General features: G+C 44.0%; 1 protein-coding gene across 5 annotated transcripts in view; it reads right to left on the minus strand.

Annotated features, from left to right (window-relative positions):
• Nucleotides 1–2,491: 2,491 nt before the first annotated feature.
• sbf1 (SET binding factor 1) overlaps nucleotides 2,492–25,328 on the minus strand; it is a 43,964-nt gene continuing 21,127 nt past the window's right edge. Inside the window, exons 6-43 of one of the 5 annotated variants that reach the window (XM_053862562.1) lie at nucleotides 24,773–24,850; nucleotides 23,149–23,178; nucleotides 20,761–20,866; nucleotides 20,525–20,657; nucleotides 20,292–20,400; nucleotides 18,894–19,007; nucleotides 15,762–15,839; nucleotides 15,080–15,193; nucleotides 14,594–14,722; nucleotides 14,402–14,500; nucleotides 14,119–14,326; nucleotides 13,918–14,030; nucleotides 13,699–13,848; nucleotides 13,500–13,568; nucleotides 13,076–13,234; nucleotides 12,760–13,007; nucleotides 12,172–12,344; nucleotides 12,033–12,106; nucleotides 11,164–11,356; nucleotides 10,960–11,087; nucleotides 10,590–10,765; nucleotides 9,965–10,101; nucleotides 8,812–9,019; nucleotides 8,542–8,738; nucleotides 8,338–8,475; nucleotides 8,185–8,280; nucleotides 7,557–7,631; nucleotides 6,990–7,162; nucleotides 6,671–6,847; nucleotides 6,499–6,600; nucleotides 6,247–6,432; nucleotides 6,051–6,177; nucleotides 5,521–5,651; nucleotides 4,976–5,323; nucleotides 4,703–4,908; nucleotides 4,531–4,618; nucleotides 4,333–4,464; nucleotides 2,492–4,174 (exon numbers count right to left, since the gene is read on the minus strand). In XM_053862562.1, the coding sequence (XP_053718537.1) occupies nucleotides 4,076–4,174; nucleotides 4,333–4,464; nucleotides 4,531–4,618; nucleotides 4,703–4,908; nucleotides 4,976–5,323; nucleotides 5,521–5,651; nucleotides 6,051–6,177; nucleotides 6,247–6,432; nucleotides 6,499–6,600; nucleotides 6,671–6,847; nucleotides 6,990–7,162; nucleotides 7,557–7,631; nucleotides 8,185–8,280; nucleotides 8,338–8,475; nucleotides 8,542–8,738; nucleotides 8,812–9,019; nucleotides 9,965–10,101; nucleotides 10,590–10,765; nucleotides 10,960–11,087; nucleotides 11,164–11,356; nucleotides 12,033–12,106; nucleotides 12,172–12,344; nucleotides 12,760–13,007; nucleotides 13,076–13,234; nucleotides 13,500–13,568; nucleotides 13,699–13,848; nucleotides 13,918–14,030; nucleotides 14,119–14,326; nucleotides 14,402–14,500; nucleotides 14,594–14,722; nucleotides 15,080–15,193; nucleotides 15,762–15,839; nucleotides 18,894–19,007; nucleotides 20,292–20,400; nucleotides 20,525–20,657; nucleotides 20,761–20,866; nucleotides 23,149–23,178; nucleotides 24,773–24,850 (5,301 nt within the window). In that variant the 3' untranslated portion in view covers nucleotides 2,492–4,075. The remainder of the gene's footprint in view (nucleotides 4,175–4,332; nucleotides 4,465–4,530; nucleotides 4,619–4,702; nucleotides 4,909–4,975; nucleotides 5,324–5,520; nucleotides 5,652–6,050; nucleotides 6,178–6,246; nucleotides 6,433–6,498; nucleotides 6,601–6,670; nucleotides 6,848–6,989; nucleotides 7,163–7,556; nucleotides 7,632–8,184; nucleotides 8,281–8,337; nucleotides 8,476–8,541; nucleotides 8,739–8,811; nucleotides 9,020–9,964; nucleotides 10,102–10,589; nucleotides 10,766–10,959; nucleotides 11,088–11,163; nucleotides 11,357–12,032; nucleotides 12,107–12,171; nucleotides 12,345–12,759; nucleotides 13,008–13,075; nucleotides 13,235–13,499; nucleotides 13,569–13,698; nucleotides 13,849–13,917; nucleotides 14,031–14,118; nucleotides 14,327–14,401; nucleotides 14,501–14,593; nucleotides 14,723–15,079; nucleotides 15,194–15,761; nucleotides 15,840–18,893; nucleotides 19,008–20,291; nucleotides 20,401–20,524; nucleotides 20,658–20,760; nucleotides 20,867–23,148; nucleotides 23,179–24,772; nucleotides 24,851–25,328) is intronic. The other 4 variants (XM_053862566.1, XM_053862563.1, XM_053862564.1 and 1 more) reach the window with 4 other exon arrangements.

Consider the following 25,328-nt stretch of genomic DNA (forward strand, 5'->3'; position numbering starts at 1 on the left):
TACCAAGGTGTTTGTGTGCTGCCTTTTTGTCTTCGGCGTCACCTCACTCCAAAACACTGTCCCAACTTCAAGTCCAACAGACTTGACAGACAGTGCGACGCGTCACCCAGCACGTCCTGCGTCTTTGACCCGTCAACCTCTTCAAAGTCTGTCGAGGTGACTCTGCGTTTGAGGCGAAGTTAAACAAACGCTCTCTTTGGATTAAAGACACTGGACATAGTCATAAGTAGTTCTTACAATTCATAGAGCAAGTGCATCGGTAAATTGGTGGTTTGAGATATCTTATCTGGACAGTAGTTTCCTGGTTTAAATATGAGGTAGCGGTGCATCACATGAGACCACAAGGTCACAGGTTCCACATCAGTCTCTGACTGGGCAACTAGCCTGTCTGTCTGTCAATCGCCGGAGAAGGCGGGGACGTACCTTAGCACAGCGATGTTTTCGGGTGCAGTCAGAAAGTTTGCAACTCAACTCCAAAGGCGAAACCGAACTCTTAAGTATTCACATTGCTGAATATGTTAAGGGCGTCCTAACTCCACACGAGGCAAGGAGCCTCGCTGCCCGCGTCATACATACTCGCCTCAGATTGAATTCGAACTGCTACCACAGGTGACATCTGACACACACATCTGACTCGTAAAAAGTCGTGCCTGCATTTCATGCAGCTCGTGTGCACGTTTTATGTCAGGACTCAAAATGCCCCAAAATGTCTTTTTTTTTTCAAAACTCAAAAAATGACTACAAAACAACCTGTCTGACACCCTTTGACCATGTAGACATCAAGGAAAGCGAAGAAATTCATTAAAATACAAAAGTCGATTTTTCGTAATTTTTTTTTTTTATGGTCCTGACACTAAGACTTGACTCTTTCATTTTTCTCACATGGTCCAAAGATGCCAGACTAGCTGTTTTGAAGTCATTTTGGAGTTTTGAAGAAAAAAAAAAATTTGAGTCAGGGCCGACGCTGTTGTTCTTTTGATCACCAAAATCGATATCATCGCTTCCCTTGATGTTCACACCGGCTGCTAATGCTGAGAAGGTTGTTTATTTACTACAACGTCTCATAATTGTAGTTGTGCGTCCGCCTCACCGTCAGGTCCACATCTGCGTAACATCACTCTAAGACACTTGTCAGTGATATGGTTACCTGGTGCGTTCTTTAGTTTTGATCCACAAGAATTAAAAAATGAAGGGGGGAAAAAAGAGTTTCAGCGAAAGGGTAGGCAGTTGACAAGCTTGGAGTTTAACCCTAAACCTGTCCGCCCCTCGAGGGCCGCTAGAAGGTTTTTGTTTCACACCTCTGGGCTGACGCTCAGTCCTAATACATTAGCCATGTATGGTGGCTGTAGTGTGTCACTGAATTGACTTGACAGCTGCAAATTTATGATAGTTACCAACTATGGAGAAGTTCTTGAAAAGAAAAAAATAATCAAGAAAGTGATGGCGCCCCCAACAGTCGCTTTTGAAATTCATTTGATCAAACATTTCATGGTGATACTTTCATTTACACGATCTTCTTCAGAGTTTCTTCATTAAAAAGAAAATATTTTCTGATATTTAGACGTTGTTTTATTATACTTATTTTATTCAGGACGTAAAGTTTTTCCAATTTTCTCAACCGTTGGTATCAGGGGTATTTTTTTTCTTTAGTAAATTTGATGAACATGACTTGCACCTGGTTCTGCTGCTGGTTGGTCTTTACGATGACAAATATCTTTGCGCTGATGACATGGTTTCATGTCATTTCACAAGGTTTCGGTTTGTTTACATGTCTGGTTATTGAACACAAATGAAATAAGTAATAACAGCAATGAATCAGTTCTATTCCTTGAATGGGGCCCGGACCCATGTGTTCTGGAAAAGGTGGGTCCCCGAGATCAGACAGGTGAAGAACCCCTGCACTGGTGTCCAGGCCGTGACATCATCAACATTGGACAAGGGAAGGAAACAAGAGCGAGATGAGAAAACACAGGCATCTGTTTGAACCCACAGTTTATTTGGAGTCTAAAAACTAAATTGACATGATGTGACAGCGGCTCAGACGGTTGTTTTCTATTAAAAAGGACCAAATAAATAAAAAAGGTCATGAATGGGAAGGTCGTCTGCAGTGGTGTGATGAAGGACGAGTCCAGTCAAGTTAACAGTCACAATAACAACGGATTCAACAGGTGTGTTTTTGAGGAATTAGCAAATACTAATTTTGACGTTTTGGCAACAAGAGAAACCAAACTGAGGGGAAAAAAAGATTTTTTTTTTAAATCATTATTAGAGCAAAAAAAAGAAAATTGGCAATGATTTAGTTTCTCCGTAGAGGGCTGAAGGGCAAAACCGCTCTGTAGTAGCTATTTATAGTCAAAAAAGTAAACAAGAAATTTGGCAAAAGCATGGAAACATTAGGGCAACTTTCATATGATATTCACCTGCCTGGCTCAGTCATCACAACCCTCCTCCGTCACGACCACATGCAGAAAAACAAGTGTTTGGGGGAGGAAAAAAAAAAAAAAAAAAAGAACATTGAGGGTTTCATGGACAAAATAAAAAAGCATTAGTCACATTAATACAGAACTGAACAAATGGCACATAGATGTTCTAATTTTTAAAAATAAAGTTGCTTGAGGACACAAGTTAAATAAATTACTAGCATCAACGTTACATACAAATCTGGAGTCGTATATACAAGAAGTTAGATGCAAAAAAAAAATCTACAGTAAAAAAAAAAAAGAAAAAATCTGTTCAACAGCAGTTGGGGTGTATTTTACAGAGTGGGCGTGTCCGTGAAGAGTGGGGGGGATATGACGCAACTCAAGTGGCAAACAGGCGGCAATGACTCCTGACACGCTCCTGACGGTTTGTTTCGTTGAAGGAAGAATCCGGAAATGCTCCGCCCATTGAGGAATCGTGTCTGTTCTGACTGAAACGGCGACACATACAGGTTGTGGGTGACAGACACCTAGTCTGTTGTTTGCTAGCCTCGATATACGTTCCACCTTTAAAATGTAAACATTAAAACAAAACAAAGTTCTGACACAGTGACACTGACACCTAGTGGCTCGGGTTCCGATCACGTTTGGAGCCAACATTCAGAGAAGCCCTGAGAGGATGCGCATCACGGGGAATCCGTTTTTCAAATCTGGGTCTCATACGTTTGAGAAGGCGACACCTAGTGGCAGCTCAACAGAGCGGTCGCTTCATCACCAGTGTATAATCTCTTCCGAGCTGGACTAAAATACCACCAACGAGAATCGATGTCTGATAAGAAAGTGTGAAGCCTGACACTCACTCGGCAGAGCTGCGTCTCAGTGGCGACATCATGTGGTGCAAATAGAAGAATTGAGTGATAGCCGCAGCTGACTGACAGGTGGCAGCAGGATGATGAGACCGGTGAGTCGATCCAGCACATCCTTGCTGCTGACTGGCTCCGGCCAGAGGAACAAAGCCGTTTCTCTAAGTCAGAAAGGACACGATTGCCTCAACAGGAGAACTTTCCTTGAACAAAACAAGTCGAGGGGGCGACATCTTTAACACTGTAGTCTCCGTGAGGCATCCCATAATACAGCCATTGGCATCCCTCCTTTCGTCAGTCGTTCCCTTCAAATCCGAGTTCTTAGTGGTTTGTTGAGTCCAAACGCGGCGGCCAGGATTTCCACAGGGAGGTTTTCGTAAACACGCTGCTCTCTCTCTCTCTCTCCATTCACAGTATCTCCTCACAAAACGCTCTCACCGGACTGGAGAATTTGGGGAAATGAAAATCCTTCATGAACCATGGAGATTCTGTAAAAAAGGTCATGTGACCAGCCAGGCGGCCAGCTCCTCCGTCATTCCTCCCTGGAGTGTTGGCGAAGGTTAGTATGAGGAGGCCGGTGTCATGGCGGAGGCTCAGGAAGGAGGATGGCGCTGCTCAACCCGCACACTCCTCTCTCCAGCAGCTAGTGGTTCTTAACAGAGGGTTGGTTTTTTTTTTTCTTTTTTTTAACTTTTGTATCAAAATTTCGCGACACAGGAATGTTAGTCCGGGTGGGAGGCTCTTTCCTGCTCGCTGCTGCGACGGTCCACGGAAGAGAGCGCCCCCTGCTGTTCAAGCGTCCGACAGGCAGCTCTGAACTTTGTCCATCCACTGTTGTGCGTTGGAACTGTCCTGAGCACAGAAGTTGTACACTCGCTTCGTCGTCTTGAGCTGGAAGAAATGACAAAAATAACATTTCACAAAATGGATCCAAAATGAGCAGTGCTGCAGAAGCTACTGGCTCCAAATGGCAGCGTTTGCGTTTGGTTAAAAGTCGCAGCACAACAATGCTGACTCAGCGACTGCATGACCGCATGACTGGGACTCACATCGAAGAAGGCCTTCTCGTCGATGTTCTTGGGCGCCCCCATGGCCGGCGTTCCCTGAATGACCGACTCCACCTCGGCCAGCTCGATCACACCTTTGCACTCTTTGTCCTGCCGACTCTCGTAGTAGCGCAGCTGAGGAGGGAAAGGCACTTAGACGTGGAGCTGCTTCCTCATCGCCAACAGTCTTCGTGGTCTCACCTGATGTTTGGTCTTGTCCAGGACGAACCAGCGAGGCTTCCAGGGTTTCAGCAGCGCCCCCTTCTTGTACAGGATGCCCTCGAAGCTCCTGATGGAGGAGGCAGAAATGACGACCATCAGGATGGACGAAGGCGTTTAAAAACAGCTGACACACATCTCCCGCCCTACTGACCTGTTCTCGCTCTCGGTGCTCTGGAACTGGCTGTAGAGGGTGCTGGTGCTGGGCCGGCCGGCGACGGGTGTGGAGGTGGCGCTGGCCTCACAGTCCAGAGCCAGGTTGATGGAGGAGCCCACGCCGCTCTCCTGCAGGTAAACCCCCTGAGAGCGTCGGTGGTGGCTCAGGTTGGACGACATCAGCAGCGAGCTGGAGAACGAAGGCTGTGGAGGAGCAGGGAGTGAGGTTTCACACTTTCTCCCCACCACATGTCAGAGTTCAGGACCGTACCTTGCTCTCCAGCCGGGCCTCAGCTCTCTGGATGGTCTTCATCTTGTCCCAGGTGTCCTTCCACTTGTCCGAGGTCTGGCCCAGCTCAGCCTCCAGGTTCTGAAGATCCTGGAGCAGCTTCGTGATGGCGTCCGGAACCGCCTTGCTCAGACTGTCGTAGCACGGCCACACCACCCGCCGCCGGGACTTGGGCCCGCTGGAGTCGGGTTTGTTGGCTGCTGCCTCCTCCACCGGCCGCTCCGGCCGCCCCCGCAGCTCCCAGTCGTAGGAAGGTCCTTCTGAGAGTGTCTCCTCCATGTAGAAGTCCCATACTTTCAGGTTGGAGATGAACGTGTACGGCCGCAGGACCTACAAGATACCATCAGGTACACCATTGTTGTTTTTGTGAAATTCTGAACATGTGAAATAGAGCGTGGCGATGTGTTTGTGCTCTCGCCCTTATTGAAGAATGTCAAGTTAAGGGTGAGAGGCTGGGGAAAGCATTATGGCTATGAGAAACCTCGCAGTATCCCCACAGGGACAGGAAAACCTGTGTGTGTGTGTACCTCGTCGTCCTCAGGTGAATACATGTAGTTGTAGAAAGCGGGTGTTTTCTTGTTGAGTCGGTCGATGTAGTCCCACACTGACTTGCACACCTGAGGATTCCTCCTGTCTCCTTTCTCCTCATACAACACTCCTAAAGGTGCAATGACAAACACTTGCTGTGATGATCTGTTGTGACCTGTACAACCATAACTGGTATGAAAAGAGGTCTGAGTTTGTGAGACGTCGCACTACAGTTTAGGCAAGTTTGTCTCTATATTCGTGTAAAATTATGGATACGCAGTCAACATTTTTAAGCTGTGAATCTGAGCTCCTATTTCGCAGCTATTGAGTGGCTTCTCCACATCCACACACTTATTTCCTTCAACACTCATGCAAGAAAGTGTGTGGTTCATTTTGTCATTGTCTCGTCCTTCACTTGTACTTGGTTGGTTGTTCAGCTGAGTCATCGCTGGGTGTCTCAAATGTAGCCATGAGCACACAAACAGATCCACATCTGAAGCTCCAGCAGCGACTGGAGACTTTCTCTCACCAAGTTCAATGCGCTCGTAGTCAGAGTCCAGCAAGAAGGTGCGGAAGCGGTTGGACACGTAATGGTAGGCCAAGAACTTCAGGTAGTACTGACTGAACTCAAACTCCATGGGGAACTGGAGATGGATCTGAGGACGAAGGCAAATCAGTGAGAGCACGGAATATTAACAAGCTCCAGCCAGAAGAGGGAGACTCACTTGATGCACACAGTCCAAGAACTGCAGGAAGACGGGAGTAAAGCCGCTGCTCTGGCTGCCTAGCGTCTGCGCTCCCCGGTGGCTGAACCTGTGACCGAACGACAGCCACTCCTTCTCCACAAGCAGCCGGAAGCCGTCGAAGGTGCGATAGTAGGGGTCAGAGAGCAGCTGGACCAGCGACACCACCTGTACACACGGACAGTTAGACGCCTCATGTCACTGCCCACCCGTTCCCACCATCACGCTTCGCACCTGTGTAGTGACGTCCCAGCCGTCCTCCAGACTGACCATGACGGACGAGCCCGTGTCCAGGAGCTCCACCACCAAGACGGACACCTGCAGCACTCGGTGAAGCTGCGTGCAAACGACACCGGGTCAAGCTTGGCCTATGTTATTATCCCAGCTAAACTTCAAGTGAACTCACCAGCGCCATCCACTCAGACTCCTCCAGGCAACGCAGGAAACTCATGTTGGGCTCAGAGGTGGCAGAACTTGGCACGCAGGCCTTCATCAACTTCTTGAAGCTGTTCTTCACCTGCCGCACGTCACACACCTCGATGGGCACGACCTCCCACTGCTGGAAGGAGTCCTGCTTCCCCCCCTGTGCAAGCAGGCCCACTTCAGAACACACGCTTCTTATTTGATGCTCGGCGTTTCATGTTGGCTTGTAACCAGCATTAAATGCTAATGTGTCATTTCTTTGTTTCAAAGCTACTTGAGGAAAGGTTACTGTTTGGCGCTACCTTGAGCTGGGCCTTGTCCCCGATGATGTAGAGGTAGGCCTTCTGCTGGCGGAGGAACAGCGCTTCACTGGGTCCTCCGTTAGGCTGCGGAGACTCCTTCCCAGCCAGTCTGGTCCCCACGTCTGGGTTGTAGGCACTAAGTCGCCCGCTGCCTCGAATGCTGCCCCATTTCCCTGCCACACACAAACACAGGGTTGAGACACTTGTAAACAGGGCTATCACACAATGAAATCATCACAGTGACAGGATGAAGCAGAATTTCTCGTCATCATCAGACCTAGCAGCCATGCTGGAAGAGAGAGAAGTGACCGATCAGCGCCCCCAGGTTTGCTACGACTATCAGTGGTGCTAAGATGATGCTCTGATTGGAGGCTAGACAAACACACAAAGAGAAACCACAAACAGAGCTGAGCTGCAGCAGCAGCATGCAGACACACTCAACAGACCTCAGATGAACAAACCATTAGTCTGCAAAGACGGCAAACTATCAGGGACGAGGCTCAACACACTGTTAAAGAGACTTGATTGGTTAGACAGCAGTGCGAGAGGGGGAGGGGCCAACTGTACCTCTGGGAGAGTTCCTGGCCTTGCCAGACACTTTGGGCTGTGAGAGGGAGACCACTTTGGCCCTTTGACCCAGAGCTGAGGTCAAATGACAGAAATCGGCCGTTAAACCAAGAACCCACACCCCAGCTGCATCATCTCAACATTCTGGTGCCAGTTTGACAGGCACATTCCCACCACAGCTGATCATCAGGAAATGTCAAATTTGTCAGAACACCACTGACGGGGACAACTTAAGCGTACGCAAAATCTGCTCCAGCTTCAAGTTAGCTTTCCGTCGCACAGAGAAATATCATCATTGAGATGCTAAAGTAGCTCCAATGCTAGCATGAACAAATTGCTAAAATTGCCAAATGCTTAGGGAACTGATATAGTATAGTGAACGCATTCACTATACAGATTAATATTTGAAGCTAAGGTGATTCTGCAGCTAACATGCAAATATGTATGCAAGAACCACTATAATCACAATGCTAAATGTGTTGCAGAACTTTAGCAGCGAGTCGCTAATATAGAGTTTTCCCATAGACTGACTGCGATAGCTCTATAATGCATGCAATGTAGCACAGGTGGAGGAGTCACATGTGAAAACAAAGCAAAGGTTGTGCAGCTCTACTCAGACAACGCTCACCTCCTCGGCTGAAGGTCCCCGGAACATCCTCCTTGGTCCCCATCACCTGCTTCATCAGAGCGCCAATCTTCGGCTGCCGCATCTTATCCGACGAGTCTGAGAGATCAAACAACCATGAGCATGGGGTCTAAAGTGAGAGACATGACGGCTCACCAGAGGTGTTCATGTGTGTGGAGGTGAAACCTCCCAGGGTGTTCCTGCCACTGCTCTCGCTGTAGGACGGCATGGAGCTGATGACGGCCTGCAGGTACTTCTCCTGCTCCAGACTGGTGGAGTCAGCCTGGGATTGAACTGGACACGTGGATACAATGAGAGACCTTGTCCTCCTGTTGAGATGTTACCGTCTTCACTGTCTACCTGCAGCAGGTGTGTTGGGGGACTTGAAGAAGCCCACTACTCCTTTCGCATGTAGGCCCGCCGAGCGCAGCAGAACCGCCTTGGTCCGAGAGTTCCTCCAGCAGACTACGGGGAAGCGGTTCTGTCGATAGCAGCGGCAAATTCTCTGGATGGTTGAGTCTGGGATGCTTTGAGGGACGATCAGCAAGCCGGGGTAGCTGCGGGACACAGACACAGATTTGCTCATGTCACCAATTCCACGTCTTTCGCTCTGCATGCTGCTTCTCTTACCTCCTGCAGACTGTGTACATGCGGTTGACGGTTGAAATCCTAAAGGGCTCGTTCTTGGAGCGGGTCAGACTGCTACTGAGCGTGCCCAGACCAAGTCGCTGGTAGTCACGGCAACAAGCTCGCTCCACCACGTTGCTCATGGTTTGTCTGTCTGAGGAGCGCATGGTGGAGGAGAGGGTGAGAGAGCTCTGCTCCACCTCCTCCGACACTGTCCAGACACAAAACAAGCTATTAAAACAGGCTTCATGCTTCCTCTTCTTATCTGTCCTCAAACTCTACAGATGAAAAACAAAGAATGTAAGTGACATTAAGTTTGGCCTTTTTAGCTGCAGGCATGCCACGCTCTCAGAGCTACCACAAGAGGACACTAGAGCGTTCTCATCACCAATGCTTCAGTTTTTACAAACCCATCAATTATATAATTTTGACTCCTCTGCCCAGCAACAACATGCTTAAAATCCAGGACTCATTTATGAATGTTTCATTTCTTTTGTCATCAGCATAGCGGATGGAGAAGTAAAAAATACGGCAGGCTTGAATTGGGTTAAATTTATTTCTGTTTGGATTTGATGGGAGAAAAGCAGTAGTGACAGCAGTACCATACTCTTTCATTTCATTTGAAAGGAGCTGTGTTTTTAAGTGACGTTTCACTCAGTGGTTGTGATCTTAATGAGTAGTAGAAGGGGCAATTGTACAATATTGACACAGCCATAAATGAATCACATGAATTTTGTTTGTCCAAACTAAAAAAAACTGAACTCATCATATCACAATAAACATGTACGGCAGGAAAGCTTTGATCTATAGGATGCAGGAGGGAAAAAAGGAGAAAAAAAAAGATGGCCTACAGTATGTTTTCTATGTGACGTTTAGTGTCACATGAGTGACTCTTCCACTGACCGAAAAATGACTCCTACAAGGACCTTGAGTCACTTCACAAGAGTAAAAGACTGGAATTTCCATCAAGGAAATCTAGCGTCCTGGGATCTCTGCCAACTCTAGAGACCGTTTATCTAGTCTGCTTCACTCAGCTCTCATTTATAGATTTTATCATCTACTGTGGGGTAAAAGGATTTCAAGGAGGCTTCCGACTGCGGTTTGCTTGAAAGGCCGTATCGAAGCTTCAATTTGAGAGTCCAAAGTGCTGTGATACCTGAGATTTCATCCTCGTCCAACTCCGACTGCAGGCTGCTCCTGTTCTCCCACGTGGGAGGAGAATACTTCTTCTTTGACACATACTGCCGACTGATCGTCCTCTTAGCCGTTTTCACCAGGTTTTTGGAAAGTGTTCTGAAAAGACAAAGTCACACATTCAACACCATCCTCTTGTCAACACTTAGTCCTGAATAGGTGCTTTGTTGCTGCCAGGATGTCAGAAATAATCTCGCACTGGGCCACAAAGAACAGAGAGAAAGCCATTTTACTGGGATGAATTATTAAACGTCTCCTCTAAGATGAAGTAGTGTGACTAACAAGTGGCGAAGGTTAAAACAGCAAGAATGCACGTGTCTGCAGGATGGAGAGATCCAGGTAGCATAGATAAAGGCCAGCAAGAAGAGCATCATCGTGACTTCTCAGAAGGTTTCTGTCTCAAGAGATAAAAGGAAAGACCTTTGGCCATGTTCTATCATATGTCTCCAGCAGGCTCATTGAGATCTTACAATCCATTTCATGTGCTAGAATTTGTCACATGGTCCTCCCCGTGTTGTTGAGTAAGATACACGCAAGAGGAAAAACATACACGCACATACTGCAGTGATCATTCCAAGTGAACTCACTTAAGCGACTGGTTCTTGTCCTTGCCCTTGTGCTCCACCACCATCTTCCCGCTCTGACCCACAGTGAAGGCAAAAGTCCCCTGCACATGTTGAGGGTATCGTAACTTGTGCAAGTGCTTCCTGAAGACTTCGGCCAGGTCCGACGCCACCTCCTCGTCAAACGCGATCTTCATCAACTGCACAAAAACACAAGGCATTTCAGCATTCCAAGAACTTAAAAATAAAAAAATGACATATATATATGTATAAAACAGCAATAAAAGCAATAAAAAAGTGATTCTCTCCAACACAGTATCATCTTATAGAAAGACATGGTGCATTTCTGTAATCAATCCTCGTTCAACTTCTCCACTTCAAGTCAGCTCAGTACCTGAAACGTGCACGACCGAAGCTGCAACCCCTCCTGGACATACTGGTCCATAGGGATAGAGACCGAGATCCTCTTCTCCTTGGTCAGCGAGGCGATGGGGAACGAACGTGTGACTACCTGCTCGCCGACTACAGGATGACAACACAATTGTTATATCGGTCACACAATATATTAGTGTTTGGGTTGACGTAACCAGCTCCTCACCCAGCGGATCGGTGGGCGTGCCCTTGAAAATGAGCCTGTACGTGGTGAGGAAGATAGCGCCCTCAGCAGGCAGCAGTGGCGGACCTCCCATCACCCCTGTCGCTTCTTCCCGGCCATCCGGCATCAAGTGGACTCTCATGCCATCCATCACCAGTTCTTCCCCAGACAGCAGTGTCGGCCTCAGCAGCTTCGGCTTCAAAGAGACAGTTTTATTATTGGATTATTCTGGCAGGACCACATGTCATTTTGGGATTAAAAGATTTTTAATTTTCTATTAATACACCATTCAAGTTCAGTTTCATCTGACATTCTCTCATGCAAGATTTCAAAAATGACAAATAAGACCAGATGTTCAGTTCAAAAGCACTCAAAATCTCATGCTGTCATTCCAATATATATTGCATCTCTTGATTCTTTGCTGCATCTCATCACTTTCATGGGTTTATAAAACATTAGGTATTAATATTAAACTACTGGATAGGACTTAAAGACAAGCATGAAACTGTCCTTAGCCACCCTTGTGGTAGAAAGTCAATATATTTCGTGGGAAGAATAATGGTAGTCTTATGTAATCTGATAATATCAGTGAATCGCGCCGCATTGCCATCTCCACAACACTGCACCCTTCACTGTGAAGGCAGCCAGAGAGAGAGCCAGAAGACTGCAGCTCCATCAGGAGTCAGTCCATCAAACTTGACACAGCAACCACCCAGCATGCACTGCTTTGGCGTGCTGTCAGTCACAAGGTTCTACCTCTGTGACATACCTGCTACAACACTGAGTCTGAGTGGAGGGGATGGTGGACATGGGAGTGGACGGGAGTCTGCATGGCCCTTCTTCAATGGAAGGTAAAAATAGGAATTGGTTACCTTTTGAATCGGCGGCAGACGCTTACTCTCCCGGTGCACTGCGTCCAGCGTCTCGATGTGCATCTGAACAATGTCTGCAGGAGGAGACGGGTGAGTGGGTGTGGTGTGCGCAGCATGTGTCAGAGATGTGAGATTTTACCAGGTATCATGGTGTGCAGAGCCTTCAGGTGCTCGTTGGTGACGCCACTCTCATTACACACTTTGTCCACAAAGCGGTTGATGAATCTCACAACTGAGTTTGCAACATCAGAACTCTCAGCGTCTTCGAAACCACTCTCTGTGTCGTAGCTCTCGGCCATGCTGCCTGCGATGCTACAAGACAATGATGATGACTTGGATCACACGTCATGATAATGAATATGAACTACAAAGGTTCTCTTCTGTTAAACAATTATTTAAATCAATAAAAAACATTATCAACTCTAATGAACAGTCAACGTCCTTTGGATCATAAACTGATAATGACTGATGGCAGAGCAGGAATCTTCCAGGAAGCAGAACTTTTATGAACTTAATAGCGCAAATACTCGTCACCACCGCTTTATTGTTATACCACCACAGGATGTCATCCTTGAAAGAAGAATTTCAGGTAAATTACACCAATGAATCTTAGTTTGGAACGTGAGCTGGCTCTGTGCCAGAGAGATTAAAACCTCTCAGGCTTCTACATCCGCATTAAATCATAAATGCCAGCAATAAGGGGTAGTAAAGTGTCACTTGCCCTCACCTATTTGTTACATAGCTGTTGCTAACGCTCTCGATATCTCCGAGGCCCGTGTTCCGGAGCAGCCGGTTCTTGCTCGTGTCCAGCGGGAGCAGCAGGTAGCTCATTCTGTTGGCGTAGTGGATGGCCTGGCTGAAGACCGTGCTCTCCTCTTTCTGGACCCGCTCCATCTGCATCTCTTTATCCAGCGTTGGCCACAGACGGCTCTGCTCGGACGCCAGCTCCAGGGCGCTGACGCTCGACCCTTCGTCCTGCCAGGGGATCATTTAAGTTTTATTGATGAATAAGCCGCAGACCGCTGAATCATCTTGTAGCTCACCGAGTTCTGTTGCGACCCATCCTCTGTCTCCAAGTAAAGGGCTTTGATGTGGTTCTGGACATCGCTGTAGAACATGGCTTCCCAGAACTGCATGTTGGTCCAGACCATGTGTTCTTGAACACAGCTGTAGGCAAACTGTGTGATACCTGCCCCTAGTTTCTGAGGAAATAAAGAAACAGTTAAACTGAAGTACTCAAAGATTCCATAAAGTCATCTTCACAGTTCTGTAGTGAAGTAGGACACATCAGGGGAGACGGACATTATCTAAAGCGATACTCAAGTGGTCCAGTGAGGAAGAAGGCTCCAGTAAGTTTATAAATACCCACGAAACATTTCTCATCGTGACATAAGAGATGCTGAAAGTAGCAGCAATAACTGCATATGTGAAGCATGTAAAAAATGAAAACACAATTGAGGAACCTACCCTGCAAAAGGCTGTGACCAATGGGAGCAGAGCAGCAGCAATCCCATGCTCATCCATGTGGGAGCAATCCTGTGTAGAAAAAAAGGATTTTAGTGTTCATTTGTATACATAGCTTCCAAACATGTGGATTAATGGTACATTTTATTAGAACAAAAAAATGTATGAATGCCAGTCCAAGGACCATAGAGTGTAGTCTGACCTGTAACGTGCAGTTCATCATGCGAACGATGTAGTCGAACTGCTGGTCATCCAGCACGGCTCTGTTCTGCAGGACATGTTGATTGAGCTCTTGGGTCAAACAAACCCGAGCGGCCCGACCCTTCAGGGCTCGCAAGACAGCTGGCATGAGCTGTACAGGGACAAGATGGCATGTGAGAAGGTCACATAACTGCATCCAAAGGTCGAGTGTCACCAGTACCTTCTTGGCCTCCAACATCTTGTTCTCAAAGATGTAGGTGATGCAGTTCCGGACCACCTCCAGCCTGCGGGCGCTGTTGGCCATCATGTTGCCGTTCCTGTCCACTATGTCTCCTGTTTGGACAGAAAACACTGCTTGGTTAACCCAGTAACACAAACTGATCGGTGTGAAGTCACTGATTATTAATGTTTTGGTTCTTACCCAGGGGGGGACCTGAAGGCACCATGCTCTTCACCTCTGACTTGACAACAGGTGGCGCCGTCTTGAGTTTGGCAGCAGCATGATCGATAAAGAGCTGGACTGCAACGTCATCCAGGGCAGGGAAGGTCGACTGGTTCTGTACAGAGTTTGTGCCGTTTTCGGATGGTCGCTGGACTTTGTGCATGGCCACAGCTGGGTAAGGATTTTCCTGTAGATGTGACATAGTGAAGTGAAATCACAAAACACCACTTCAGATTACATATCAATTTTTTTAAGTACACACGTTTTTGAAGAGATGCTCAGCTAGTTCTTTCACGTGGTTCATGACTTTGTGCGGATGTGACTCTTCATGTCGTATTCTCTCCACTTGATTGGCCACAAGCTGAGAAAAAAGGTTGAAAGTTTATCTCAATGACAATGACATATATATAATTATTTTATATTTCAGATTTAAAAAAAAACTTCCATCACATACATCATCAAACAAATCTGTGGGTCTGTACGGCGGTCCTCTTTCTGACACGAAGCCTGCGAATGCCATCCCGTCCAACACCTTCATGAGGAAGTCGTCTTCGGTTAGCGCCCGCTGGCCAAGGAAGGCAGCCTGAAGAAGGAAACATAAATGAGTGGGCATGAACATGACAGTTTTAGACGTGTTTTCAAGGAAAAACAAACAAAACAACGCCCCAAACAACGCTCATGACAGAAGTCTGATGCTTGTGGAACTCAAGTCGCAACCCATATGAACATATGACAAATGGAGAGGCCACATGAGGACAGCTGCAGACTGGAGAGTAGTCTACTTCTCATGATTAAAAACTAGCATTTTCATTGTCACCCACTCAGAAAATATGAAAACTTTCCCCCCAGCTTCAATGTTTCTCTATCGCATCATGATTGGCTGCATGTTTTTTTGTCGCCGGACCCTGACTTTGTAAAAGAAGTATTAGGTCTTCTATACCTTGTGGAAGCGGATTACTGGTTCTGGGTGAATGCGGATGATATGTAAACACCATCGATAGCCTTGGAAGAGCTGAGCAAAGAGCCAGAGGAATACTGCCCGGATCTCCTTATCCTGGAACACAACAAGATGTTAGCGTGAAACAAACACATGGGCAAGCCCATCACTTGAGGCTGTAGGGTGAAAAGCAAAGACACCAGAGACTTTCGTCAACATTTGCCACAATGGAGAGAAAGCCACTAAACACTTGAGAATGACAAGGGCTAATAATGAACTTGGACCTTGTCCATGAGCCGTCACTTGCCCTAATCGATAATACCCAATAAGCTAAGCAGCTGCACAATACTGGTGGCTGTGGCACGTTGTAACTTCATTTTCTCTGAAATGCGTTCCACAACAAAGGAGCTGCAAATATCCTGTAACCAGACAAAAGTCTGACCTGCCATATTCCCATCCTAGCAAATTATTTGACAGCAACAAAGAATTTGCATGTCGCATAGAAACAAGCTAAATTGTGTGATCTGTGATCAGCATCTAAGAGCTTGGATGAGGATTTTACAGAGATGCTCACGGTATGCCATTTCTTAATTCCAGGTCACGCATTTTTGTCTAGCAAGGCAATAACATCACCTCGCAATAGCCCCGTCCAGTCAGTTGATTGTTGTGAGGTCAGTGTTCTCACCTGGATCTTCGGTGCAGACGGCTGTGTAGACTGAGGAGGGAATGCATGATCAGCCACTTCCAGCTCTGGATCCAAAACCTGTAAAAATAAAATGAGTCTCATGAATTACAAGCAAATGTTTCTGATGAGCTGTAGATTATTTTCTATTGGCATCGTGGCAAGTTCTGCACAACCTGGCAACATTGCTCTCCACAAATTAAATGATGACTAAAGATTTCAAAACAGCTTTCTAAGAGATGCAGTGATTAACTTGTGCATTGCTCTCAGGGCCACCGGATCAAGTTTCAGTTGTACGCTGCAGCTTATCCTGGATTCTCAGTTGCCTACAAACAATCTGCATCATCAATGACCTTCAGCGGATCCTTCTAAATACACTGGGAAGCATCATTGAATAACAATTGACCAATGACAGATGACAGATTCTGCACTTTTATAGATTATCTACAATTTGTTGATCAGACTATTGAGTGGCTGTTATTGTTGAAATGATCGACAGCTATGGATTTTCTAAATAAATGCAAATTTAAAAAATGCAGTGAAAGCGAAAAAGACAACCTGTAGAAACCTGAGTCTTGCAAATAAGATGACATAACAGCTTGTAGCCACAAATGCTGTGGTTTGGCATAAGAGCGAGCAAATCTGACACGAGTGACCAGTAAAAGTAAATAATTAAGCAAAACTTCAAAAATGATGGCTAAAGTTTAACTGGATGGGGAATTACACCTGAACAGATTTACTTTAAATTGCTTTATTCCCCTATATTTACATCATCTGCAAGCGTACTGTATTTAACTTAAACTGTGTTAATCATTACAGCGTCACATTGCTCACAATGGCTTATTGTATGGTATGACCTCATCAAACCTAAACCTAAATATTTAAAGCGCTCCTCCCACCTCGATCTTCTCAATCATGCCAAACATTCATGAGCAAAACCGAAAAGAGCGTTAATATTCTGCGGGGCGCATTGGTTTGCTTGTTTGAAACAGTGCATACAGTCAAGAAGTTTTGTGAGGTAGCTGAACAATTCACTCACAATGCATGTGCAATTAAAGACAGCTGCAAAGCAGCTGGAGACATGCCTATTTAAATCAAAGCATATCATGGTTTGCAACATGGAAGGTGATCCCTGAAAAACTGCTGATAATTATCAGTGTTGTTTTATAACAAGTCTAGTAAACAAGTCTAGTAACAAGTCTGAAAAACGTTAGACAGTTAGGGCTGTAAATGTTGGATAATAGCTGTTTGATAAAAACACTGATAGGGTACAAATCATATCATCAAATCATCAGCCGCATATGAATATGATCATCTTCAACAAAAACTTAGGATTCTAGATTTTTAGTTGTTTAAGTGGAGTGACATCAAATGCACTATCCGCGCTAACAGGCAACTTTTTTTGTCAAATCTGCAGATGTTCCCTGAACTAAAGTTAACATTTCAAGTTTAAACGCACAGAAGAAAATTTAATTAATTTCTAAATAAGGAATTATTAGGAAATTACTTCACGTAGCACAGATGAAATAAATCAGAGTCTCTGTAACTGAACGACTAATATGATTATTGAGTATTTTCACACAGCATAGAGCTGCAGTCCACGTCGGATTGTTCCAGTTGCTCCTTTACAGTAAAATGCCAATAACATCCACACATGGTGTTTTATCATGACACTATCCTGGATTCACATCACTTTTCATGGCCTGATTTCCTGTCTGAACAATAGTTGGTTCCGTGCTGAGCTCTGTAAAAAAAAAACAAGAACCATCGCCAATGTGAAGTGGCGCATGTGGTTTCATCTCCACAGAACTTCCAAGGCAAAACTTAACACCAATTATTTTCAACCTGCTACAGACGTGAATAATTTGCCAAGGGAAAACACTACAATACAAATCTGAACTCGATGCCTAAGGCTGTATTTAAGTTGTAATTTCCCCATTGCGGCAAGAATAAAGCCAGTCTAATCTGATCTTATCTAATAAACAGACAAATAAAGATTTGAATCCTACCAACTATGAAAAAGAAACAGACAACAGTCACGTATGAACTGGAGCTGTTAGCAGTTAATTATTGAACATGGTGGCACACTTCAGTTTTGTTGTGCTCTATAAATAAAGTACAGTATTAAACTTGAAGCTAGGGTGTCTGGTCATTCTTTTATGGTGCAATCAACACAGTTGATATTTTATAGAAGGAAAGATTTCTTGTAAGGGAGGTATAAGGAAGTTCAATCTCATTATATGGCAAAATATTGTAATAAGTAACACCATGACGAAATACATTAAAAAGAAACATTGTCAAGATCTTTTCAACCATTTTACAGCAACTTCCATTTTCATCATTAGTACAGATAACACACACACCATACACAAGTGAATTGCCCTTCACTCGTTTATAATGGATGATTGTACTTATGACCATCTGTGTAATGATCAACCTGTTATGATACAATAAATGCTCCTCACCTCACTTCACAAAAGGAATTTAAATAGGGCCAACATCATGTGTAAGGAACTATATTAACAATACAGGGTGTGTTATCACGTTCCATAAAGTGGGGAAAATTTTAAACACACACAGACAGTAAAACAAATAGTGGGTTTTAGGGCACCTTTTAAAAGCCATGACATTATATAACTTAACAGAGTTTGACAATGACATCAGGCTTTAAAGTAAAAATACTTCACATAATAAAATAACTACAACATGATCTAAAGCATCACTCATTAGGATAGATAATTGTTTTTAAGTTGTGTTTTAACTTTAATACTTTTGAATAGAGTCACCTTTGTTTGGTAATGAGCATCACTATCTCTGCTAAAAACTCACTTTTTCTGAATTCTAACACTGAACATTTTCTAGCCTTCTACCTTTATGGTCCAGCCAGTGCAAACATTGTAAACTATTCTGACATGCTCTAAAAAGTGCTTTATAAATAAAGCTTGCTGTTGTTGTCGTCGTCAATGCAGTATACTCGTTATGATTCTTGCCAATAGTAGTCTCCCAAGTACGACAAGAATTTGCAGTAATCCTTGAGTGTCAGGTGGTTAAAGGAGATATGATGCAAAGCAATCACTAGAGAAGCGCCACCTCAGCACTTCCAAAGACGCTGCTACACACGTACTAAGTTCATACCATGGATAGTGCAGTCTGGGTCTGCTGGAGGAGGGGTTCAGGAAGCAGGGAGATGTGGACGCACTCTGGGATGGTCACAGTACCCCCATCAAGGTCAGCAATGATCACATCCAACTGAAGAACAAACAAAAAGAGAAGCATACGTTGGTGTCATAATAAACATTCTGAATCTTGAACAATTAAGGACAAAGTGCAGAGCAGGTATCCATCCATGTACCTTAGATGGCAGAAAATTCAGTTGAAGGATTGGACTTTGACATGTGACCTATTCTCAAAGCATCAGGGAGACAACACAGCAGCACACTCATTACCTTCTCATCAATGTTTCATTATACAGCAACTATGTATTTTGTTATCAGCAGATCTTGACAGTAATTGTTTGCAGGACGGCTAGTATCATTCTAGATTGGCAACATTTGGAAGGATGATTGTACCTGCTACTCACTTGCTGGCAAAAAAAATATTACCGGTAAGATCAACAGGCAGGTCATGGAGAGTTCATGAGGTACGAGTATTCAATACATGCACACAACATGTCTTGGTGTATTTATTAAAACATTAGTGAGGACATTGACAACTCTAGCTGGATGTTCTGCTAAAACATCCTAAACACAAGTTCATAGATTTGACATTCAATAGTTGATTTCACCAATACTTTCTGCCACAGCAATCTACTATATGTTTTATTTCATGATTATGCTAAAAATACATACACAATACAACACACAATTGTGTCTCTTAAAATGATATTGTTGAATCTCTGCTGAACACAGTATGTGTCACAAAACTCATCAAAAGCTCATCAAAAACACTACGGTTCATGGGAGGTGAAATCTAGAATTCCAAACTAGCTTGACTCTGTTGTCACAGGTCAGGAGAAAACAGCCCTGCTGAGAGCTGCTGTCAGGAATGCCTCCCAGGTGAAACGGTGGCTTGTTCCTGCACTGTTAAAACGGCACATACAACGGCACACTAGGAAGTTAAAATCACTTGCAGCCAAAGTCCCACTTCCTTGTCAGTCCAAATAAGTACCATCCTATCCACGTGATAGTTTGGTAAGAGATGAACATATGCGTAGCATGCATAGGGAGTGAGTGTCTGAGGACTCAAAACAAAGGAAGCTGCAGTGTTTATGTTGGATGCTTCTCTCCAAAATCAATAAAGACAATAAAGCTTTAGTTTTTAATACCAGGTAAATGAATGAGACATCGTTTGGTTCTGTGCCTCTCTGTTGAATGACAGACATATTGCTTGGGAGTAAATCAGAGATCATTTCATCTAAGCGGGTGTATGTGATCCATGCACAAATACAGCACATGCTAATTAAGATGTGAAATGCTGATCCAAATAACTTTTCATTTTGTGAAAAGTACGTTGAATATTTGATGAAAAACCCACCAATTCTTGAGTCTCAGATCGGAAGAATGAGTTCACACCGATGATGAAAGGTGTTGGAGTGCTCAGGACCTCCAGGAGTTTCCCAGGTAAGATGGGGACATATGTAAAGCTGTGGGGAAACAAATTTTGGAAAGCAGAGGTGTTATACGTTCTATGCTTAGCTGTGAAAATACTTCAAACTGTGGTTGCCAGAGCAATTAGTCAGCAAGAGCTTATTAGGTAAGGTAAAGCACCTGTATTTTAGGGGGAACATGATGGACAACAAGCCCCTGCATGCATCTGTTAGCCGCTGATAGCTGCTAGACAGGAACAGGATCTTGTGTTCCGTTAGGGCCGCACAGAAGAGATATAGAACGTTGACTATACCTGCATCAGACACAAAAGTTCATAGAGTTAGGGAAGTTCAGCAAGGCTAGTCAGGATTATTTATTCATACTGTATAACAAACATGACACCCTTGTTTACGTACCGAGCTGTCTGAAGAGCTGTGCCACGCTGCTGCCACTGACAGGTAGTGAATCATTGATGGGAGTCTGGATGACTTGCCGGTCGCCAGCGCCTAGCGTTATTGTCCTCTAAAAAAAAAAAGTCCAAAAGATAAGTGACAAATTAAAGAAAAGGTCAGGCAGAAAAGGGGAAGAGTTCTGATCAGTTCTCAGAAGCTGTGGTTTTAATCACAAACGGTGCGTGTCAGGTGGACAGCGTGAGTCAGCAGCAAAGACGGAGAATCCCAGTATCTTAGCAGGTACATGGGAAATTAGAAACAAGCCATTCCAGCTGATCAAGAAGGGACAGAGTCAGGGACATCTCCATAACGACGACTTTACTGTACAAAGGAGGCATCTTCAGCCGGAGTAAATGTCCGGTGTCAGTTTTCAGGTGATTTTTCCACATTGGGGAGCACTGATGTTTTGGTTGGAAGTAGCATAAATAATTGTTTAAAGCAGGCAAAGACGTGTTGAAACTATGCGCACCATTGTGATTACTGTAAGGCAGGGGTCTCAAACTGATCCACAAAGGGGCAGCAGTGGGCGCAGGTCTGGCTGCACACACTGCAGCTTGAAACTCCTGCTGTAAGGGATGTGGTTACCCTTCTTAAGCCTTGCAGTTTAGGCAGCAGCCATGCACAGTGGCAAGATGCAGCCTTTGCTTATGGCAGGGAGCAAATGTGATTAAATCAGAAGACTGACAGTTTCCATTTCATATAAAAGAAAATTACTTAAACGAACGCTCTGCAACCTTTGAAGCTGGACATATTCTTTAATCTGCTTTCATGTAGTCGGTGTTGGGGAAGCTACATTGCTAGTGGATGCATATATACACAAATAATGTTTACGCCAAAATATGGCCTTGGCTGGGCTATTACATTCGCAGGTGTATTACAGGTAGAGGCCTGAGTGTTGCCCATGATGTGCATGTGTCATGTGAGCACTGCAGCGCGGGTGGTGCCACCCATGGCACAGATGTCAAATATGTCTGCGTTGTGAAACTTGCCTTGCGTCCTCTTGAGGCCGCTGCAGTAAAGAGAACCACTAGAGAAGGTGTGTTCAGTTAATTACATAACAGTGGAGAGCGTGTAACGTGTGTTGTACTGATTGTAAACTTCAAAAAGAATGATGTAAGGAAAATATTTTATAGTCTAAACCATCCCTCTACTGTTGACAAAAAGCCTTTATAGAAAAAAAATATGACACCAGCCAAAATGATAGTTTGTAGCTTGAGTAAAAACATTTCCAGAAAAAAGTAGTTCAATGATGCAGTGCGAAACACAAATACAGTTAGGGTAAGTTACAGTAAATTGTAGATCAGCAATGTACCGGTAGTTCAACTACGTGGCGGTTAAGTATCCCCAACACTCCATTTACTTATGTCAGCCTGTTCTGATAAACACTGCAATAAAATTAGTTCAAAATCAAAACAACTAACAGTGACTTTATCAGGAGAGTAGCATGAAAGTCTGCTGAATATATCAGTACAAAAGCAGTTAATTTGACAATTAGTTATTTGTGTAGCTGAGGAAACGTGTTTGAAACACCGACAGTGATTAAGTTACTACAAGAGTAAAGATGCACCAGAATATCTCATGCTCATCACAGAAAGCAGATAGCAGCCCAAGGTTAGCTCCGCCAATATGTGACACAACAACTCATCATAACATCAGCATTCTAACTATAATATCTGATTTATTTAATGTTTGATCAACTATTGACAATTTAAGTTGTGGTTGGTCACTGAAATAAAACCGTTCTAGCTGAGGAGTTTTCCACGCTCATGTAACATCTTAGACAATTTTGTGGTCTTTGAGTCATGTTTTGCATGTGACTTGTGTTTAAAGCGTAAAGTTTAAAGCTGTTCATCCGCACATGGGTTTTGTTCTGGAGTGAAAGTGCAAACATTATTATTATTATTATTATTATTATTATCTTTAAATACAAGTTCCATGTAGCTAAATGTCAAATGGAATGCACACAAACACAATTCTTTTGAGAAATTATAGTTTCTAACTCTTCATTATAACATCAAACCCTTCTCGCCTGGTTCTAGTAAGACTTTTTTAAGTGCATTTTGCTTTGGCTCCAAGCTATGTTAGTGATCTGTTTATTCCCTGCAGCTCCCAAGGATCACTGGCATGGGACCAGTTTACCACCTTTCTGAAGTGACTTTCTTTTTCTATTTTAATGCTACAGTTATCAATTTGCTTTGATATGGAGTAAGCTGATCGTGAGAGTACTGCGTCAGATTAGATACGTTGCCAGTGTCACATATTGAGGGCTTTGTTGTGCCTTGGTCAGGGGATTAAGGAAAAGCGCAGTGAGATGATTGGTGATGAGAGGACAATGAAGTCAGGCAGGCGTACCAAACTTTCCTCTCTTTCCTCCTGGCCCGGCTACACAAAAACCCCACAGACACACAGACGGAAAGAGACAAAAACACAAGCAACCCACAGAATAGGACACAGGTTAGATATGGCAGGAGTGAGGTCACAGCACAGCTCTACTCCACAACAGTATGACACTTCCGCATGGATAAAAACATGGAGGTTGCATGGAGATGATGAATACAAATGCAACAGTCAGGCTGTGAACAAATTGAACACACAAAAGCAACATAAATGAAGTCAAGCCTCATCACTCAACGTCCAACATACAAAGTCTAGTCATTCTCATTTGCATGCTGAACGGTACAATTTTTAAAATGCAAATTTACGTAATGTATGACATCTATTAGTGCAGTTTTGTTTTAGCTGCCACTTCGTTGTGCAGAACAGTGACTACACCAGCAGTACAGTACCATGTGAAGAGTTGGTTTTTAGCACCATGATAATTATCAACTGTCAAAATGTCGCGATGACAAAAAGTTGATTCAGGATGTTTTCAAATGGAACTTTGAATTGCCAGTGGATCTTCTGAGAAGTTGCTAACAAGGATTCTGAGTTTTCTTTGGCAGGAGGACAGGACTTATCAGTCGCAAACTTTAGAGATGGACACACATTCTTGTAACCGGCCTCACTCACACTTAGAGGGGTCACGTTCACAGAAGCACGCCTCTTTGTTAGACATGCAATCGTATGACAACAAGACCACACAGTAAGCACCACTTTAGGTTTGTTATTTAGTATTTCGCAATGTTCTGTGAATTGGGTTTCCCATTGAGTGATAATGAATAAAGATACACGTATACTTTGTCAGGATCATTTGTCATCAACATTTTAGTTTAATACAACTAACTTTTAAATAAACTTTAACTTTTAACTGAAAGGTTTTTACTATTATTATTTATTCAAATAACAGCAGCCATACAAGCCACAAGGTGCTAATCATCTTTTAAAATATGTGTTTCACAACATGCTCAAAAAGAGTGGTTTGTTGAGTTGGTGGATACGAGTCTAAGAGGCAGTCAACATGTGTACTGTACAAGCACATGTTTACAAGTTAAAAATAGACAGGCTGCACAAAACATAGAGGATAAAGGCTGTAAGTTTGGCAGCGATGTGTGTTTGCGTATCTAAGTGTGTGCGTGTTCTTCGCGTCTGTGCGTGTGTTAATACTGATTGGATCTGATTCTCTCATTCAGCCAGCGCGATGCTGAAAAGGAGGCCATCTGCCAACCCATATGGTCAGACAGCAACTGAACGACAACTGCAAAGGTTATAAGAAGTGTGTGTTTCTGAAAAGTGAGTCGAGATGACATGTATTTAGGACTGGCTGCCACTCTTTCCACAAACACATGACAGACATGTGAGAAGGAAGGCATAATGCAACACTTGGAATGATTAACATAACCCTGTTGACACTATTTAATTGAAACACATACACAAAAGCACATCAAACAATGTCAAACACCATAAATCAGCCATGATTTCAAATAGCTACGAGAAAGAACACATTCCTTAAAGTAACACAACTCAAGGCTGTTTGATCAGCAGAATCAATCACATGGCGCAGGCTGTTGATTCGAGAGAGCTAGCGGGACGTTGTTACCTGGAGACAGGCAAGCAGCCAGTCACAGGCTGCAACCTGAGGGACCTGGTCTAAACTATAATCTGAAGCCTCATTTATCTGTAACACAGAGGGACCAGGGTACAGCACAGTGATACACCAATAAATTTCACCCCAAAAAATCCAATTAAAAGGATAGAGTAAATGAGATGAATATGATTAGGAATGAATGTTTTGACAAGACATTCAAACAAATAACACCAAATGAGTTAAAAGCCATTCCAATACCCAGCACAATGTTCAAGCTTCACCTGATCAAGAAAGAAACCAAAGTAACCTGTTGAGAATTGAAACATCAAAAAGGTAGATACCACAGAAACATCTTTGATGAACTCAAGTTTCTGTTAACAATGCTTGAAAATATTTGCTTGGAGGTGATGGTCCTGCTCTGTACTGCAGTGACATACTAAGACAACTTCACCATGTTTTTAAATAAATAAACCAGTTAAACCACTAATGTTGACAAGGGTTACCTTTCCCGATGTTTGAATTGGCACAATGGCTCTTAGAGATGGCTATAACCCTATTTTGAGAACGT

Source organism: Synchiropus splendidus, chromosome 4 (genome assembly GCF_027744825.2).
Source record: "Synchiropus splendidus isolate RoL2022-P1 chromosome 4, RoL_Sspl_1.0, whole genome shotgun sequence".
In the NCBI taxonomy this organism is placed as follows: Eukaryota; Metazoa; Chordata; class Actinopteri; order Syngnathiformes; family Callionymidae; genus Synchiropus; species Synchiropus splendidus.